We start from the raw sequence: 21,205 nt of genomic DNA on the forward strand, positions 1-21,205 counted from the left end.
ATTTTGTATATAGCATCATGGTGTTATACGAAAAGTTTCCTATTTTTGCAAAAAAAAAAAGAAGAAAGTATGAATGACCTCGATAACTTCAACTAAATATTCAAAATACAATACGTTGAATAATGGTATTAGTTTTTTTTTAATACACAGATTTATTTCGGTCAATAAATATATATTATGTTATAATACGTTATAATAATTTTATACTATATTAAGTATAACATGTAATCAGATTTGACAAAAGAAATACATTATATGAATAAACAAATAAATTTAATATGCATATGCATATCCTTAAGTATGTTACTTGTAAAGTTATATGACGTTACGAAAGGGTTAAACAAATGTTTTCAAAGGAATACCAGTTGTTGGTTAGCATTATCATAAATTAAAGAGAATAATTGCTACGTTGTAAGGACCTTCCATGTAACAGGGAAAAATTAACGATTCCGAAAAAGGGGACTCCTCGAGATCTTAACGTGAGAATTATCAGAAGAAGAAAAAACAAGGGGAAGAAAAAAAATTAAGGAAAAAAACGATATTTCGTCTATTAAAATGCCGAGAATCTGCCGATCGTTGTCGCTAAAAAGCAGATTCGATCTTAATTACTATCCGGAACCATTATCTTTCTCTCTTTCCTTCTTCCATTCTTCTTCTTCTTCTTCTTCCTCTTCCTTTTTTCTTTCTTTAACTTGGGGAAAGCTCGTAAAGCTTTCCTACCACCGCTAATGGGGAAGTAAAATGTCGAGAACCAAGATCCCTTTCGACGTTTAATCCAATGAAGATTTTTTATTTCCCGTCGTTACCTTTTTTCTTCTTCTTCTTCTTCTTCTTCTTCTTCTCTACCAACCCCGTCCCAGGCTCTTCGGCCGCTGGTTATTTTACTCCCCTCTTTTCCTTCTTCATGATGTTCCTAAGTTGATTATAAAATACGTATCTCGTTTGCGAGAGATCAAACGATTTATGCGAACCTTTTCGTGCGAATATCGAAACGTTCATCGACGATTTTCTATAACGTACAACAATTGGCATGGAAAAATAGAAGAAAAAAAAAAAAAAAAAAAAGAAAGTAAAATAGAAAAAATACGATAAATAAAATGTTACAGAGAGAGAAATCAGTTAATCGAACCGATTTAATACGAATGGTCAAGTCCGTGAAACGTGCCGTTCTCGTGTTATTCGTTATTTTGTTATCTCAACGCGCGTCAACACCAACAAACGATCTCTTAATCTCGTGGAAAGTAATATGGGATGTGTGTGTATAGGGGGAAGGGGGAGCGGGGAGGAGTGGAAGGGCTATAAAAATATTTAAAAAAAAATAGTAAGGGATACGAACGGGGAGAGATGAAACGAAAGAACGAGTTCTCTCTTTCTCTCTCTCTCTCTCTCACTCAGTTAATGTTCAATAACTCTCATCGGCCCTATTGTTAGCCTTCGATAAAATTCAAATAGCGTGGTAGCGAAATGGCGAATAGTGGGAGGGGGACAGGGGGGAGGAGAAGGGGTCAGACCAAAACCTCACATTTCAGCAATATTCGTTACTATACTGTTCGAGATACCTAGGACTATCTAGGACTATCTATGTAAAACAACGAATTGGAAAACGAACGATACGACAAACCAATGGCCAGAACAGAACAGATCATCATTGTTCGATTCGCATAGGGTTTTTCTTCTTTTTTTCTTTTCTTTCTCTCTTTTTGTTTTTTTTTTGTTTTTATTTTTTTTTTTATTTTTATTTTTTCTTCTCCTTCTTTTTCGTTGTCGTTGGTTCGTTTGCTACCTTTTTCTCTTTTTTTCTTTCCCGTCGTATTTTTTTTTTGTCTCTTTCTCTCTCTCTCTCTCTCTCTCTCTCTCTCTCTCTCATTCTCTCGCTCTCGCTCTCTTTATCTCTTTTTTTTTTTTATCGTTTCCTCCCCCTTTCTCATCCCTCTACACTTGTTTCCGCATCGTTGTTGCTAGTCTCTCTTCTTTTCATGAGGGGATAGGCGATAAATATTCGTTCGTCGTTTGAAAATTGGCGACGCGCGAGAATCGGTACACTCCTCCTCCTTCCCTCCCTCCCTCTCTTCTGCCCTTCCCCTCCGTTCTCGATCTACACCCTCCTCTCATCGACCTCCTCGTATGCACAAACATTGAATTGATGAATTGCGATTTCGGGTGGAGGTTTTAAAGGATTTACCCAGAGTCTCTCTCTCTCTCTCTCTCTCTTTCTCTCTTTTTTCCCGAACGTGTCGTTTTTTTTTTTTTTTACATCAATCGCTTTTAATACCTAACGATTGTCCGATAATAATCATAACGTGTACGTACGTTATCAGTACGCGTTTCTTCGTGATCTTTTATGAAAGATTATTCCACTCGTTCACAAGGTAAACCGATTAATACCATATTTTTAATATCTTTTTGAAATTTTAACGATACAGCAATTGATCGATAATTGACTTTTTATATTTCCAATAATTTTCCTTTTTTAATCGAGCATTAAATAAATGGATCAACATTTTTGCGGTTATTGAATAATATATGATAATACATTATCGTTAATTATGAGAGTAAGTAGAACTTAACGATAAGTCGAAAAAAAAAGTAATGGAAAGTATTATACGAAATAAATCATGAAATCGATTCTTTTTTTGCAATTCTTTTTGTTAATTTATAATTATTACTCTACTGTCATAATTATCAACGCGATGTAGATCAGTTTTTTTTTTCCTACTTCTTGTTTCGAATCTAATTAACCGGGTAAGACTAATGAACTACAAGTTCATTAAAATTGTTCATTTTTATATTAATGCATTACATTAACGATTATATTTATAATAATATCGAGATTATTATATATATGTATAATTTATTATTATGTTCAAAAAGCGGAAAAGAAATTAATTAGATTTGATTGGAAATATGTTAGATACGAATGGTCACGAGTTATTCTCGCGAGACCAATTATACGCTCGGTGATTCCCTTCGAAATTCGCGAATCAGTATTTGAAAAAGCATACATATCGATATTTACGGGACAGCCAGAGAGAGACGTTATCTATGTTCGCAATCCAAAAATACTATTCGTGGATAGAATTTATCGAGCCGCGTTAGGTTTTCACATTAATTGTCAGCTGCACGCGGAAACACATTGGTTTCGTCATCGTCGTCGTCTTCGTTGTTTTCGTTGTAGATACTCGTCGTCGTCGTCGTCGTCATCGTCGTCGTTGTTGTTAGTGCTCGCTAACGATTTGGAATCTGTAATTAGTCTATAACGACTTTGTAACGAGGCATCGATGGAAACGTGCTGACATCGTTAAACGTCTTTTAATTTCTCCATCGGCACGTCGTTACTTTTATTTTTTTTTTGTTCCGAATATGTTCCCAGTAGTCTCCTTTCTAATCTCTTTCGATTCTTTTATCGTTATTTAAAGAAGTATTTTTCTCTTCCTTTTTTTTGTTATTTAATTTTATTTTTATCTATCGAAAATAAAAAAAAAAGAAATATTTTCTTTTCCATTTTTATTTTTTTTTCGGATTAAATTTCGTCAGCATAATGTGAAGATATTTTGGTGTTATTTATATTATGTTTAGATTAATATTATTTATTTACTATTTATATTATTTTATTCGTAAAAACGTAATTCATTTTCTAACAATCTCTCTAATATTCATTTATATTTAATTTTTATAACGAATAATATTAGAAATAAATGTAACATACTTCACTGCTAATTATTACAATTAAAAATCCATTAATTTGCCTTAGAAGTGGTTAAAACGAAAAATAAAAAAAAAACAAATAATACCTAGTAGTACGAGTTTAATTCATCTCGATTAAAGTATCTCATTAGCTCTGTTAGATATATCTTTGAAAATAGAAAAAGAGAAAAAGGGCAAAAAAAACAAAAAAAGAAAGATTGGAAATATAACCGAAGGATTAATTATAAACTTTGAATGATCATTTATGGAAGAATGAACATCGACGTAAACTATATTTATGATCGAAATATCGGTACTGCATATGTGTATCGTATATAGGAATGCATGCAATATGTGCAAATTTGTATACCGTACGCGTTTATAATATTTATGAGAGAACCGAGGACAGATAATTAAGAAGCAAATGGACGATGAGAGAGAGAGAGAGAGAGAGAGAGAAAGATGGAAAATGGAGGATGGAGGATGGAGAACGAAACGGTAGATGCGAAACGAGATGAGGTCGTTAATAATTTTGAAACAGGGTATCCTCGAAAACGCTCGACTCGCGAACTCGAAAGACAATCCTGTGTTTGCGCGTTTCATGTCGGTGAGTTAGGAGTCTTTGTTGGGGGAGAGAAAGAGAGAGATAAGATATAGCTCGGGGAGGTAAATCTATTAATTAATGCAACCGAACTGTGCTCATAATTAAGAGAACGCACCGTGGATCGAGAACGACCGAACTTAAATGTTAACACGTAAGAAAATACTTTTTCTTCTTTTTTTTTGAAGTTATACTTCTTTTTCTGTCTTTTTCTTGACGAATCTTTACTAAAGAAAAAAAAACTGGTGTGTGTACTTATGTACGCACGTAAGAAGTTATACTTCTTTGCCGTACCAAAACGAACATAACCTCAATATCCTCAAAAATAACTTCAAAAAAAACTTCAAAGAAAAAAAATAACTTAAAAACTGGTGTGTGTACTTATGTACGCACGTAAGAAGTTTTACTTCTTTGGCGTACCAAAACGAATATAACCTCAAAAATAATTTCAAAAAAATATTGGACTGGAAGTATGAGAACATAAGCAACTAATTATTATTATTTATTAACTTAACAAAAAAAAGAAAGGAAACATATTTTCAATCGGTCCACACTAAATATAAGGGAGATATATCGAATTACTTCACGCGTCAACAGTCATGGCGCGGTTATACAGCATTAGTTCTCGCTTCGATCATTTAATTAAAGCGGCGCTGAGTACGATTAGTAATTGGATGGGTGACCCGCTTGAGAAAAGAAGGGGAAGAAGAAAAGAAGACAACTTCATGCCGTATACTTGAAATCGCTTTACCGCGCGTCGTAAATACAGACAAACTTCATGGTGTCGTTTTCCCAGACGCTCGGAACAAAATCCACTCCCCATTACACTTTTCCCAACGCGCCAAAAGAAGTATAACTTCAAAAACTTTATAATAAAATCATATACAATATACCTGGTTTTGTTTTATTCAAATTCAAAATTATAAGAATAGTTACTTGACATATATGAAATATATTTCGTGATATAAATTAGGTATATATATCCTAGAAATACATAAAATTAACAAGATAATTACTATGAAAACTCTCAGGTAGAAATTGCTTAGCGTCCTATTTACTTCGGTGCATAAATTTAGTAGTCACCTTAATGGTTGATATAGAAGAAGAGAGAGAGAGAGGAAAAGAGAAGGAAGCTTTAGAGAAGGGTTGGTACGTTCACGTAGGACGTTTCTAACATACAAGGAGCCCGGTGTCAGGACTCGTGACAGGAGCCGTACCAGGATCAAGGAATTCAGGCATGTTCTCATAAATCCTACTAAAAGACGTTTAGACGTTGGCTTCCCCTTTTTACTATCCTCCCATTCGCTCTCATGCAATACTTACTATTATTTTAGTCCTAATGAATAATTCGTTCGATGTTTAACCGCACGTGAAATTTTCGCCAAAATGGGGAATCGATGCTACACGTTAAGGTCGTTCGAAAATACCACGTGTTACGTAATCTCTCTCTCTCTCTCTTTCTATTTCACCCTCGTTTATTATTTATTGCCACGTGGTACCTCGCAATGATCCTCGAAAATCGTGATTTTACGAGAATCAAAAGCAGACAGAGAGATAAAGAAAGAGAGATAGATAGAAAGAGAGAAGTGCATTCATCTAGGATCGTCGATCATGAATAAAGGAAAAAGAGATAAAGATAGATAGAGTGAAAGAGAAAGAGAGAGAGAGAAGGAAGGAAGGAAGATTGTACGTTATAAGCCAAAGTGAAACTTTAAAGGACGGAAAGGAAGAACGCTCGCAGGAAGCCAAACTCACTCGACTTAGGGACTCCTTCTAAGACTACGACGATTCAATGGTTAAGAGGATTAGCTTGCGGTCGAAGGCGTACGCGGCAAGGAGGAAGATATACTCCGTATTAAATCGTCCAAAGCCAGTTATTTCCTTCGTGAATTGATAGTTGGTAATCTACCACCGTGAAAATCTATCGGGTAATATTAAATTGAATTAATTGTTCAAATGTCTTGAAAGTTTGCCAATCAAATGGGATTGATCGTTGACATATTGAATATAGGAAATGTATACAAGTTTGATATTTAATTTTATATTGATTATTATATCCATTGGGTCAATATTTTAAATCATAAAATATTAATATGTAGCCGTAAGATGCGTTGGATTTGTTCTTATTATTAATACTGACGATACAAATATTTTGGAATGTTGATTTAAATAATTAGAAACAAATGTAGTTATAAAGAATAGGATCATCGCACGACTATTCGTCAATCTATTAAATTCGTTGATTAATCAAATTGACGAGGAAACTTGGAAATTAAATTAAACAAATCCAATCAAACTAATGTATTATATATTATATATAAAAAATAATGATATTACTTACGTATTATATATAAATATCTAGCCAGAGTAGGTTATATGTGTTGGGTAATATGATCAAACATTAGAAGACTCATTCCTTGTAAAAGATTCTTTCCCGGAATATATATATTTGACGCAAGCTCATCCTCGTACACGAGTGGATGACTCGATCGAGCGCTCTTGGGACGTACAAGCTCATAAATCCAGCTTACTCCTCATAACGAATATCAGAGGGGTAGTAAGAAGGGAACTAAGGGATGGGGAAGTGAACTGAGAGACTAGAATAGAGATAAGAAGCGAAGTATGTAAGTCTCTGTGGGCGAGACACGCGTTACAAAAACCTACGAAGATGATACCCTTTGGGTTGAGAAACAAAAAATGTATCTATCACGGCAATAACTTTGTTGGAAAAAAAATAGGGAAATGTCTCGTTTTAAAACGAGACTTATGTTACATAACGATTAAAACAAATATTATTATATATATATAAATATTTGTTGTTAATCTAAATTTATTTGTTTTTCTTCAGAATTTATTTCACGAATTATTCGTTTCCTTGTGAATTTATAATACAATCCGATTATTCATTCAATCTCATGTAATCAATTTAGTATGATCGAAAATCACGTAAGTATAATAAGAACGTAAACTTTATTAAAAAGGAAAACATGATTAATGATTCTTCGATGAAACATTTATTCTTCGATCGATAAATCCAAACGATCTGTTAATATACATAACAAGAAGACTTTGTGAGACTTCTCGATGGATCTCACCGATAAAACGAAGAACGTTCGATCGGAGGGTGATTAAATTGATGAATTGTATCCTGTCGTCCCTCGTATAATTTCACTAACACGATCATCACGAGCGAACATCGATACTTAGGAAATTATCATTTCCATCAGCCGATGCTGTTTTCGTCTTGTTTTGAAGAACATTATAGTAAAATATTACATACTTCTGGAATATGTATTATATATATATATATATATGTTTCTTTTCTCATCATTGACAACGTAAAATTGATATCGATATTATTACATCTTGCTTTCTATCTTTCTCTCTCTCTCTCTCTCTCTCTCTCTTCTTCCTTTTTTTGGTTTTTTTTTTATTCTTTCTCTCTTTCTAGGAATCCACCGAGAATCGACATCCAACTCTAGTAATAGGATTTTGATACTATCCTAGCTAAAAATATCCAGCCTCGATGAATAGAGGAATCGAAGATAATTTTCATGTCGCGTACACCAACCGATAGTCCTTTTAAAATCCCTCGACGTGATAGTACTCGTTGGATAAAAATCTAATGAAAATCACGTTCTCTCAATTCCCTTTTTTTTTTTCGATCTTTCGATAATATTTCGATATTTTGTTATCACCCTGAATATGACGTTTCTATATTCGCCTGTTTGTTCTCTTTTTTTTTGTTTCTTTTTTCTCTTTTCTTCTCTTCTTTTTATTTCCCATTTATATTCAGATCAGGAATTTTGGTTAAGATCGGGTAAAGATTGTAATTCAAGGGAAAAAAAAAATACTCGAGGCTACGGGGTTCATTAAATCGAGAAAGGTTACTAAATAATACAGAACGCACAAAGAAGGAGTAATTTATCGGATACCGGTGTCGGTTAAACTTGAAAGTATAGGCGTTTGTAGGATTAATGTGACTCGCCTTGTTAGATTTATGACACCAATATGAGCCCTCATAACCAACGCTGAAACGCGTTTATTTTATACCCTGAATATACTATGTACATTGTATACTTGCGTATGGAATAAAATCGATAAAGCATTAAATTACTCGTACGAATTTCTTTTCTCCGTATCGTCGCTAAACAAAAAAAAAATAGGTCGTCTTTTGAAAATAATTGTATGATACACTGTTTCGTTCTTTTTATATTCGTCCTTTTTGGTTTTTTTTTTTTTCTAACTACTTCCAGTCAGAGATGAGAGACTAGAAGCGTATAAAAAAATGTAGATTTTCTTACGCGAACAGAATTTGTAATAAATTCTTGAAAAGAATAAGGGATGAGATGTCGTTAACCTTCTGTAACCTAATTTTTTTTTTTTTCGTCGGGTTCGAAATGAAAAAATATTTCAGAACGAAAGAAACTTTCTTTTTTTCTTTTTTTATGTAAAATGTTATATGTTGCTAATATAATAGCGCGTAGGTTATTCTTTATTTTATAGAAAAAAAAACATCGACCACGAAAGTTTCTATTTTAACAACGAGAAATAAACGTTCTGTTATTGAAAATAATTGTTCTCAAAAATATCAAATCATTTTTTCGAGATAACATTTTTTTAACCAATATATTTTGATTTATAAAATTTCGCACAAATTAATCAGCATATTAATTAACATTATAGCGATAAAATGAATAAATATTTAACAAATTATAGACAGTTAAAGTAAAAGGATTCTTTTCTTTTTCTTTTTTAAGCAAATACGAATTTTCGTTTCTTTACTTTTCATTGTTCAATGAAAATTGTTAAGATTTGTACAATGTCTACGAGCTAATACTTGAGCTATAACGTTGAACTATAACTTTAGCGAGTAATAGTCGTCAAGCGCGAATGATCATCGTTGTTATATAGCTATGCGAATATCTACGTGTTAGTGTTAGAGAACTGGGTACACATACATACATATTGGAAGCTGTCGTTTTCCTCCTCCGCAGTTTCTGCTATTTCGAGACTTCAATGGCACGTGTTCGACGTGCCACCATTGTACCAGGACTATTGTCTTTTGAGCTGGCCAGCCAAATGAGAATGACACGAAACTTCGAGATTCTTGCTGCCAACTCTCATCCTTTCTGCTTTGACTTAAAAAGAAAGAGAAAAAAAACAACAGTTCAAATAGTACCTGTTATCACTTTGAATTCACTTTGATCATGTGAAAATGATTTTCTTTTTTTCTTTTGGGTACAAGCAATTCTTTTCGTATTTAAAAGATAAAAAAAAGTTAATTGAAATGAACATTGATTAACACTTCGTGTATACCTATTTCTACCGTGAGCGATTAAATGACTGCTTTACAAAAAAATAAAACATATATTTTTAATATGGAATGAGATTTCAGCCAATTGAATAGTGAACAGAATATTTTCTTTTATTTATAAATGTGTGTATTATTCTAATTTACAGGATTTTTAGGTTTAGTGTGTAAAAATACTTATCATTTTTATTATTATTTTCGTATGAAATTTAATATTAGAATAAAAGTAAAAATATGTTCTGACGTTAGTCATATCGTTTTGAGAAAATTGAGAAAATAAAAATGTTCAAGTTAACGATACGTGCGTGACACCATTTGGAAAGTGGAGACAATTATTTAACACCCACTTGATAGTCCCTCGAACTCTCGTCGAGGCTTACGTTTAAACTGCCGCGTAATATTCTTTGTTAGCGAAGTATGTTTATTAATAATTAACGCGGGTTATGTCACGAGGGCGCGAATAATTAGTAGTTTGGACTTGTAACTGGAACGAGCTTTGTGTACCGTCCTATTAAATATTTAGAATGACGTTCTATACGTTTTCGGTTTGATAGTTTCAACGTTTTCAATAATTTCTGTATAAAAGTGATAGCAAGAAATTACATAGTATAATTATATTTTGGTTCCTTTTTGTTACAGAGCCACGACAGTTGGCAAGGACACGATGGCGATCAGGTAAGCGTTCGTTCAAATTCTTTTCAATATTTTTCTTAATTAAACACCAGCTTTTTTTAGCTTTAGAAAATTCTTTGATTTCTTTTCATTGAGCTTTGCTTCGAGCACGTTCCATTTTATCTTTCAAAAGTATTACTTGCATGACGCGAACATTATTCATTATGTGAGCTTAACATACAGGAAAGAGTAATTTCGTTGAAGATTAATTAACAATGTATACGTGGGTGTGTTGTAATTGCATGTCTTTAATACCTATTACTACATAATACACGACTGTCAATTATAGTCCTCACACATTAATTTATTATTCTAATTAGATTAGCTGCATAGGTTAATTAAAAAAAAATTAAAGTAATTATATAATAAGTATTTTAAATTAATGAAAAAAGGTTTACCTAATCTATTCACGATCATTGGCGAATTTAAATTCTATTTAAATTATTTACTGTAACACGTGAATATTTTCTTTTTTCTAATTACGATTAATTAACAAGAAAATTAAATATTCAATTATTTGTTATTACCGATAGATTCAATTTAATTAAATTTTAAATGTAAACCTAAATGAAAAGTTTTTCACTGAAGAGTTTTAAAGCAACGAACAGTTAGTGAAGATTTTATAGAAATGATGAGTCTAGTATTAACTAGGATTACAATTGAGAACCTCTTCCTTCTTTCTCTCTCTCTCTCTCTCTTTCTCTTCTCTTTTCTTCTCTTCTCTTCTCTTCTTTCTCTTCGTGTCTTTTCATTGCCATCTGCAGTGCTTTGTACGAGCTCTGTTCTTATTACCGGTGTTGTGGTTTAATGACGTTATGGTTGGCAAGTATTCTAGAACGAAAGCGTCTGGGATACGCGTCGGAACGCTCCGTTTCTTCGTTTAAGCTTTCGCGATTAGTTGAGACGACATTGTCGGTTGCGAAAATATTTACCGGAACCGGTAAACTTGCATGACGCCTTTTTCAATGTGATAAATCGATCTATCATTATCTCTTACTATTTGTATTATACTCTTCAACAATTATTATCTTTTGCTTTCTCATTCTGCTTTCATTTATTTCAAAATATTTTCATTTTTTTTTCTTTTCCCATTAAAAACATTATTTAATATATTATACAGCCATATACTTTTGTTATCAAATTTAAACGATATAATATGTACGTAACATTTTATATTAAATATACGGTAACTTTGATAAAATCTCAAAAAAGAAAAAACAATATTTCACAATTATTAATTATGTTTTATCTAATAGAAATAAATAAAACATAATATAATCAATAGATTACATTTAACAAATGAAATCATTAATAACACTAGTTTACAGTACATCTGTTGCCGAAAAAATTTTAACTGTTGCTGACTACATATGTTATACAGATTTCAAATATATAAGTAGAATTTTTTTTACCAGCTCTTTTTTTTTCTCAGATATTAATCTTAACACATTACAATACTCAAGTTATCGACTAATAAATACGCGTAAAATATAATAAAAATCGAAAACAAAATAACTCGAGCTGTACACAAATTTTTGAGGTTAGATTTGACGAAAACAGGTCACATAAGTGAACATTATCAACCATAATATTCACCTCAACAGATAAAAACTTAAATTTTGTAAACTAGTGTAATTGATGTTCATAATTTATCGAAATTTTCTATATAAATATACTCATATATAACAAAATTAAAGATATCCTTTCTCGATAATCGTTCGATATCAAAATGGTGGTATAAGCGTAGTCAGGTATCGTCAGATAATCCATTTCCTTCGATATCAGGGTACCGTTCTGACAGTTGAAAAGACGTTGGCAGATGGCAAAGAGAGCGTGGAGAGGATGGACATGGGAAGTGGTTCGATGGGTGGTGGAAAAAGGCAAGCCACAATTTTCTCGATTATGCAAATGACGGATTTATCGGCAACGTACTCATGCCTAAAGGAAGTGCATTGCGAGTTGGCACTCGAACGGTCCGAACGATCCATCTTACCTTATCGTTGTCGATTCTTCTTCTCTTTTCATTTCTCTCTCTCTCTCTCTTGTTCGCTGATTCTCTCTTCGTAGAGAGTGTAGTAGATATAAAAGGAAGGTCGACCTTACACATACGATGTGCCAAACCACTAAGAGAGATTCCCGTAGGACGACCGCTTGATAATCCAACGTGGTTAGAAACTCGCTTTCTTGAAGGAGTTTAAGGAAAGACCAAGAGAAAGAGAGATAGAGAGAGAGAGAGAGAGAAGCAGAGAGAAGCAGTTTAACAATGGCGGCGTTGCCTTGAATGAGATTTAGTGTGCCGTCTAATCGGGTTTACCTTCGCCTTGGGGCTCTGTCTCGCACTGATACGCCGATACAGACACTAAGAATATCGTCGTTCGAGTGAAAGGGAGAGGGAGAGAGAGTGAGAAGGGTTTGTAGAAGGAAAAAGGACTGTTGCTGCTTTGCTGGTTAAGGGAGACGGAGCTTAAACGTCTGAGAAACGAGCGATGAATTTTAAAACGTTTCCCTTCAAAGACGTTATCGACCCTCGACAGTGTATTTCTTTTTTGTTTCTTTTCTTTTTAATCTTGTGTATGTGTGTGTGTGTGTGTATGTATGTATATACGTTCGTTCGCACGTATGCGTGCTTTTGTTTTCATCCTTATCAATCTCTCGTTTGATTAATCCACGTGTTAAAAACAATTTACTTTATAAAAAGTTAACTTTTCTTTACTCGTGATTTAAAATAAGATTGATGTGATTTTTTCTTCGACAGAAAATACATCTTGATTAATCGATATGATCGATTAAGATTTAAGTATCACGAAGATCGTAGAAAATAATTTACGTAAATTTGTTATTACACGATCTGTGACAAACAAGTACTTCTACGGGGATGTTATTTAAAGGAGTTACGATATTAAATCAAGTTATTAAGATTAAGAGAAAAGGGAAGGTTAAAAGGCCACGAAGAGAAGAAAGGCTATGTAATTTGCGAGCTTAAACAGCTGCTGAACGCGAGACATGAATTTAAAAGATTCGTTAAAACGTGCTATCGTGCTGAAGTACACAGACCCGTTTTTTCCTCTTCATTGCTATTAACAGGTAAACGGAGTACCAGCTTCGTCTAGGTGATTAAATAAAAGCTCCTCTCTCTCTCTCTCTCCCTCGTTCTTTCATGTTTTATCATCTTGGAAAATGTTTTAACGTCAAAATTACACCAGCCAATGATTTTAAATATTTAAGTATATCAACATAATTCATATAAAATTTGATGAACGAAGTAAACCTATCTATATAATTAAATACCACCGATAACAATTGTATAGCTTATAATTAGTAAAAAAAAAAAAAGAAAAAAATTAGAAAATTTTTCTATTACGAATAAAAAAAACGTTATCTTTTATCTTCCTTGTTAGAAGTTATCGACAATTCGGCATTGCACCATTGAAACTCAATACACAGCGGGGGAGTGTCGATGTCACTTGATGACGAGAGAGAGAGAGAGGGAGGGGGAGAAAAGAGGAAAGGGTTGGATCGATTTCCGGTCAATGAGTTCTTGCTTGGAGCACCATGGTCCCGTGCCATTGTCTTGAATGGCTTTTTCGATCCCTTCACAAAGTACCTGCTGCGCATCGGATTCTTGCATCGAATACCCACAATACGGGTGGTGTGGCGCATCGATGAAAAGCCCAGTAAAAAGAATACACACAATGCCGACGTTTTCACCAACTCTTTACTTCTCCCTGTCCCCCATCCCCCCATCCCCCCACCCTCCCCCGCCTACCTCTCCCCCTTCTCTCTTTTTTTCTCTTTGCCTTTTTAGTTTTTTTTTCTTTATTCCTCTTGGACTAGTCGCTTTTTTCATTTTCCTTTGTCGATGCTCGAAGTATCTTTCATTGTCCTACAACTTCCTTTTTTCGTTCATACTTTTCTCCCGTTGGAAAGAAAATTTTTCGAATTTTCGTGATTGAACGATAATAATTAACGGGGACAAAATTTTGTCTATAAAATGAATAAAAATATTTATAAGAGGATATAAATAATTTATCTGTAATATATATTTAAATTTGTCAAATTTTCGTTACACGTTTATACATATTATTTTTCAATATAAATTGTCGATATTTTAAATAATCGATCAATGGATTTAATCAGCTTACTGTTGACACTCATGCTACTACATAATAATATTTTATTTTATGTAATAAAAATTTCGCTATTATGAATGCCGAGAAAGAAAATCTTTTTAAATATTGTCCCAATAAATATGAAACCCAATGTATTAGAAAACATTTTGTTTCTTATTTAGAAAAAGTTGATTCTTTTTCGAACGGAGCTTTTCCACATAAATTCACGGAATAGTATTCGGGAAAGCATGAAGACAACGAATCGCCAAACGGATTTCCATAAAAGTTTCTCAATAGGGATTTGACAAAACCCGGTCGAGTGTCCAACATTCGCGAACTTCCGTTTTACTCCCGAGAGGTGGGAAAGTTGGGGGTCGGATGGTGCAAATCGTGGCGAGATTTTCCTTGCCACTTCTCGTATTTTTCTCCGAGGCTACGAAAAAGCTCTCATCTCTTACGTTTTCCTACCTTGTCACTTTTCATTCTCTCTCTCTCTCTCCTTCGGCATCATGTTATTCTTTTTCGAATAGAAGGATTATTAGAGATTCTCGAACGGAGATTTCCCGCAAGAGTTTCTAACTTTTTAGAAAAGGATAGAAAACTGAGGCAAGCTGGTGAAAAGCTCGCTCGATACAAAAGCTCGCTCTTGAAGAAAACGGGAAAAGGCGTTGATGGTTTCTTCGAGATTTTCCAATAAGCATCTACCTCCTTCCCACTCTCTTTTTTTCTCTCTCTCTCCTTCTTTCTTATATACTTAGTAACATTTATTTATTTTTATCGTGCCACCGTATAATTTGAAACTCCGATACTCGTCAACGAAATTCGATAAAAGTATCCCGTAACTAGAAAGATCGTATGACTTTAGATGATTTCTTTCGGTACAAAAGAATATACGTAGCTTTCTTATTTAAGATAAACTAACAAAAGTTAAAGAAGATATTTTTTTCCACATCGTTGATCATTCGTTGGAAAACTTTTTTTTAACAATTCGATATAAATATTATTATTATATATTTAAAGCGAAACTTTGTGAGAATCGTTGAAAGAAGGAACTTAAAAAGTACATCGAAAAGTATTACATTAAATTCATTTTCGATTTTTTTATTTTTTTTTTATTTTTCCATCTTTTACCTCGTCCTTTATCTCACTTTTAATCATTCTTGTGTCTCTTTCGTTGACCTTCGTCGAAGAACTGACTGAAAGAGAAAAAAAGATAGGAATTTCCATGATTTTTTGCTTCATTAAATTCTTCTTACCCTTGCTTGCTCTTCTCCGGTGTCTTTTTCTTCGACGGCCCTTCTCGTTGCCCTCCCGCAACCTCCTCCTACATTCCTATCTCGTCTCAATTCATCCGTGAGTTTCTTCTCTCAATTCCTTTGTAGAAATATTCGCGAAGTATGCGAAAAAAAAAAGGAAAGAAAAGAGAAAAGGGAAAAGGATAGTCGTGACTACTACTACTACTACGAAGAAGAAGCAGAATTTTCGTCGGCCGATAAAATGGGGGAGAACCTTGATAGCTGAATTAACTGTTCAATTTTCGAGGGTTGGCGAAATATTTGTTGTCGTAAAACGACGAGGCGTGCTTTCGTTATTCTATTATAATTCAATTTGTACGACTGAATAGTTGAAAGTCATCTCGATTCTCTTTAAAAATGTATCCTCATTTGTGAAAAATTTTGTATTATTACCCAATCTCATCAAATTCTTTTACGTGATTTGTCTTCTACCTATTTCTCGTCAAACATTCATCGAAGTCTTCGTTCTATAAAGAAACTGAAAGTTCTTTGATTTATTTCTCGTTTGTTTGAAGTAAGAAAGAAAGTTTAAAATAAATAGTTTAATTTGTTTGAAACATTTCTAAACATTCTAACTGAATAATTTGTTTAATTGTTTTTTTTTAACGTAACCTTTATGATTTAAATATATCGTATACATTTTTAATATTTTATTAATTTTATCCCCCATCAGTATAAAAGTTTTCTTTTTAATCTAATTGTGAGATACACTTTTTTAATAGGAAGTTACATTTTTCACAAAGTCAACATATTCTTTATAGAAAAAAGAAGTAATTTTTGTTTGGAACATATTTTCATTCTTAATCCAACAAAAAAATTGTTTTACAATGAGTTAACAAATGAAATAATTTTCGATCGTTCGTTCATTAAAAAAGAAAAATCACTGAAAATAATCAAAACAAAGGTATATTCTCGTTTCGATAACTTCATCAAACAATGATACAAATCTCATTAAATATTCGATATTTTCTCATCGATAAAACAATATTCCTTAGTAAATATTAAATGGCTGTTGAATTATCGGGAAAGAGATAAACATTAAAGTAATGTCGAAGGGCTTACGCTTATAGAGTAATTTTACGCACTTTACTTTGGTAAATCGTAAAAGCTTTGTAAAACAAGACTAACAGCAAAATGGGGGAATAAGAGAGCCACGCACACTCACACACACACACATACACACATACTCACACTTAAGCAACGTGGACAAAAAATCGTGTGTGATGGTTTGCTGCCAATTAGTTTAATCTACCAGGGTTCTAAAGCTTCCTCAACATTCGCGTTTTCTTTCTTTCGTTTCTTTCTCGCTTTTTATTCTACTACTCTTTTTCGCTATTCCTTCTTTCTATACTTTCTCTTCTCATTTCTCTTTGGTCCATGCAAAAGAGAAAGTTCTCTCGTCCTTTGCCGCAAATGAGCCACTTCAGACACGAGAGATTAGCCTAGGGTGTTCGCTAGCTAAGTTCCTGTGTTTTTTTTTTTTCTTTTTCTCTCATTACTAGGCCGTCGTGGAATACCAGGACTAGTGGTCCAGAGGGAAGGAGGAGGACAAGAAGGAGGAGAAGGAAGAGGACGATGAAATTGCAAAAAGGAAAAAAAAACAAAGAGCGACGTGCACAACCTCGGGACTGAATACATATTCACATATATGCACACATATACATATATATACACGTGTCACGGCTAATTACGTTTCTTTACTTCGTTTCCTACTAACAGTCTTCCCATAATTTGTGTTACACGAAATAAAGTGAAAAAGAAAAAAGAAAGGTTCTTTTTATTTCTCTCATATTTATTTTGATTTTAATTTATTATATTATTATAACATATGAATTTATATTTTTCATCCATTGTTTCAATTTTATTTCACAAACAATCCACACGTTTTCATGAAATTTTCTTTTTCTTTCTTTCCACGTGATTAAATACTTAAAGAGTACTTACGAGGTAAATATTAATAAAAAGGAAACAAAAATTTGACGTCGTACGAGGAAAGTTAAACGCGCGTAAGGAATCGTCTTTGAGTATTCGTTGGCAAACAGCAGCAAAAGCAACAGCGGCAACAACAAATACGCACGGAATGACGTAAATAACGTTCTGCCAGATAAGCGAAATTAATCCAGTGCAATTTAAATCACGTGCGCGTTCCCCTAGCGCGATTTATCGCGCGTAATTGCGTGCCCTGCGTGATAATTAATCGGCCGTTCGTATTAAGCCAGAAATCGCCAGCAAACGGTAACAACACTTCTACATACGTATACATTTATAATTGTATACTTACTAAATATGTGTGTGTGTGTGCGTGTGTGTCTGTTACGGGACCCAAAGCGTGCACGAGCTTACTGTATACTACTTTAAATATTCCCGCGGATTTATTGGGCCGCATTTAAATAACGCGCTTCCACTATTCCGTCTAGCGTTCGTCGAAGGTCAGATGCGATAATAATTGCAACGCGTAATGCACATACACACACACACACATATGTATATGTATAATATTATATATAAACGCTAGCACATAACGAGTGCATGCACATTGCATCTGATGCATAAACGACTACCTTATCGACCGTCGTTAAAGTGTACTTCGCACGTGATAGGTGTCGCTTGATGTGCACTCCAAAATATAATTTGGCCGCTTTTTTTTATTTTTTATTAGAAATATTAATTTCTTTTTATGTATTTTTTATTGATTTATTAGAAAATAAAATATATTAGGTTGGCAACTAAGCGAGTGCGGTTACTTTAACAAAAACTTATATATTTACCTGTATATTTACAGGGGTAGGAAGGGAAACAATTACTCGAGTAAAATTGAATATTTCCTACACACGCGTTCTTATTTTTTTTCTTATTTTCTTCTACATTCTCGAACGAATAAAATTAAATAAATGAATAAATAGATAGATAGAATATTATTATTTAAAAAAGGATACTCATTTTCTTATAATATCACGTGTTAATAATTAATAATATTACGATAGGTATATATATTATTTTTTAAGTTTTATAATATACTACCAAGGTATGTTCAATGTTGAAAATCTTTCCGGTGTGAAACAACCGAATGTTTAAAGTATAGCTTCGAGCTGTGACGAATTTTTTCGGTCACGAGTTCGTCCGATAAAAGTGAGATGAAGGGAGACTCGTTAGGAAAATGCAAAGTTTCTTTCGTTTAAGATCGTCAAGCTTCGTCGTTCATCTATGTGAACTCTCTAGGATTAGTGATAAGAGTTTGTAAGAGAGAAAGAGAAAAAAAAAGTGAAAGAGGAGGAAAAGCACGATATTTTGTCTCGTGGAAATTGCCCCGTTCGTCGTACTTGTAAAAGGTTCGTTTAAGTTTTCCAGGTCACAGCTTTGTGCCCCCGAGGGTAGAAAGATGGCAATGGGTGAGCGGCTCACGCTCGTCCATCGTTTTCGGAAAAAGTCTCTCTTATTCCTTACAGGGTTTGTTTTTTCGAAAGACAACGATCAAAAAGTGCAAGATATCAAAGAGAGACAGCTTTAAGGATAGAAAAAAAAGGAAAGGACTGATATAATATTTCTTTTCACTTTCTTTTTATACTTTTTTTATATTATATTAGAAACGTTAAAAGTAAATAAGTAAGATTATACTAGTGGTGGAAAATTTATTTGGAAATATATAGGAAGGTAAACATATTTATTGATACCGCTACTTTTAAATGTAATTCTTAATTTGGGTAGAACGATCAAGGAAAAACGTACAAAGTTTTCAAATCAGATATCTCTTCGGTCTGTACTTTTACATATTCTTTCTTGGTATTAGATAATAAAAAAATATGTAGGTTTAATAAGTGATCAGTATTATACTGATTATTAGATTTGTAAGTACATATAACAATTTGCTAGTATTTTTAATAGATAGCCAGAGGTATTTATATAAAAACAAAACAAATATCATTATCTAATCTTGACGTAACTTTATTAAATATTGACCCTCTGTTTAAAATAAATAGGAATGATGTAAAAAAGAAAACTTTCCTTAAAACCGTATCTCAGTTTTAAACAAGAAAAGAGAAGGAATACTTAATTAAGACAAATTTGAAATTTATTTTCTTACCGGTTTTTTTCTTATCGAACATAAGGACCCACGTTTTCACGCTCGCCTGTAATGAATTCCATTCCATGGTTGGTTGACTAAATTTGAGTACCCCGTGACCCTGGTCAAAACTGGTTCCTGACGTTCCTCTGCAATCATGACTGCTCGCTCGAACTTCAACATGGTTGAATTTCAAATATCCTACCAGTCGTCGTCTCTTTCATCTTTCTCATTCTCTCCCCACTCTCTCTCTCTCTCTCTCTCTCTATCTCTCTGTCTCTTTTTCTCTTCGTCCTTCCTTTCGAAACTTTCGGAAGGAAGATCGGCGTCAAATACGCGCGTTCCTCGACGAAATGCCTCGAGTAACTTTCTTCGTGAACTATCTTAAAACAAGCTACGTCAACGTAATTGATGCATTATCATAAAATAACTCTATCATTTCTACAACAGATACTTTAACCGTGACGCTTCTTACATCGGACGAAAATATTTTAAGAAAACGATCATTTATATGAAAAATATTTTTACTGATTTAATTTAAAGAAAAAAATAACAAAAAAAGTAAGTTCAAGGAGAACGTAATAATTATAATAAGTAATGAAATAAGAAACAAAAAAGAAAAGTCAAACTGCATAATAGGAAATAATAATAGAAAGATCGATTGCATGTAGCAAAAAATAATGTTTATTTAGCGTGTTCCTTATCGATTTATAATCTTCCACGAGAATGAAAAAAATAGGAAACTAAGCAAATGACTTTTTTTCTTTTTTTTTTTTACAACAAAATTACTATAAAATCTTTTTCCTTCTGCAATTGAGATCGTTATCCATGAATAAAAATGCTCGCGGATAAGATGATGCGTGTGTGACATGACACAAATTAAATATACGAGTCTTTAGAAAAATAACATAAATATTTGAATAGAGTTGGAGGGGGTTTTAGGATGAAGTGGGGATGCATGCATGAGGTGAAGGATGATAATGGTCGAAGACTAATGTTATTCGAACAGTTAGTAAGAACTTAACGTTCGTTCGAGACTGTTCGTCGATTTGGTTCCTCATTGGCCGAACGCGATCGTGTTCGTTCGTAAGTTTCCGCCATGTCTCGGGTGTTCCTCTGGCGAATGCCGGTGGCGGCCTCCGAACGGTGACGTCAACAGCGGCGCAAGAGAGGTTTCCTTGAACGTTGCCGTCGTGATTGTCGTTGTCGTTGTTATTGTCGTAATTATTGTTGATTGTTATTGTTTGTTTTTAGTATATCTCTGGTGCAAGTATATATAGTATAATTAAATGATAAAATGAACTAAATCGCGTAATAATCTTGTCTCTTATCGAACGAATTTAAATCTTTGAAAGAGTGATAAAGAAGAAAAACAAAAGAATACAGTGAGAGTATTTTTCGTCGATCGCATTCGACGAGTATACGCGAACATAACTTCGGAGATTCTCGGTTCTTTGCCGAGCACGAATG

General features: G+C 33.4%; 1 protein-coding gene across 10 annotated transcripts in view; it reads left to right on the top strand.

Annotated features, from left to right (window-relative positions):
• The window catches only part of LOC122521129 (disks large 1 tumor suppressor protein), a 380,822-nt gene that overhangs the window by 222,197 nt on the left and 137,420 nt on the right, over window positions 1-21,205 (top strand). For all 10 annotated transcript variants that reach the window (XM_043641597.1, XM_043641592.1, XM_043641596.1 and 7 more), the window contains one exon: window positions 10,239-10,274. In XM_043641597.1, the coding sequence (XP_043497532.1) occupies window positions 10,239-10,274 (36 nt within the window). The remainder of the gene's footprint in view (window positions 1-10,238; window positions 10,275-21,205) is intronic.

Source organism: Polistes fuscatus, unplaced genomic scaffold (genome assembly GCF_010416935.1).
Source record: "Polistes fuscatus isolate 324 unplaced genomic scaffold, CU_Pfus_HIC Scaffold4, whole genome shotgun sequence".
Lineage (NCBI taxonomy): Eukaryota > Metazoa > Arthropoda > Insecta > Hymenoptera > Vespidae > Polistes > Polistes fuscatus.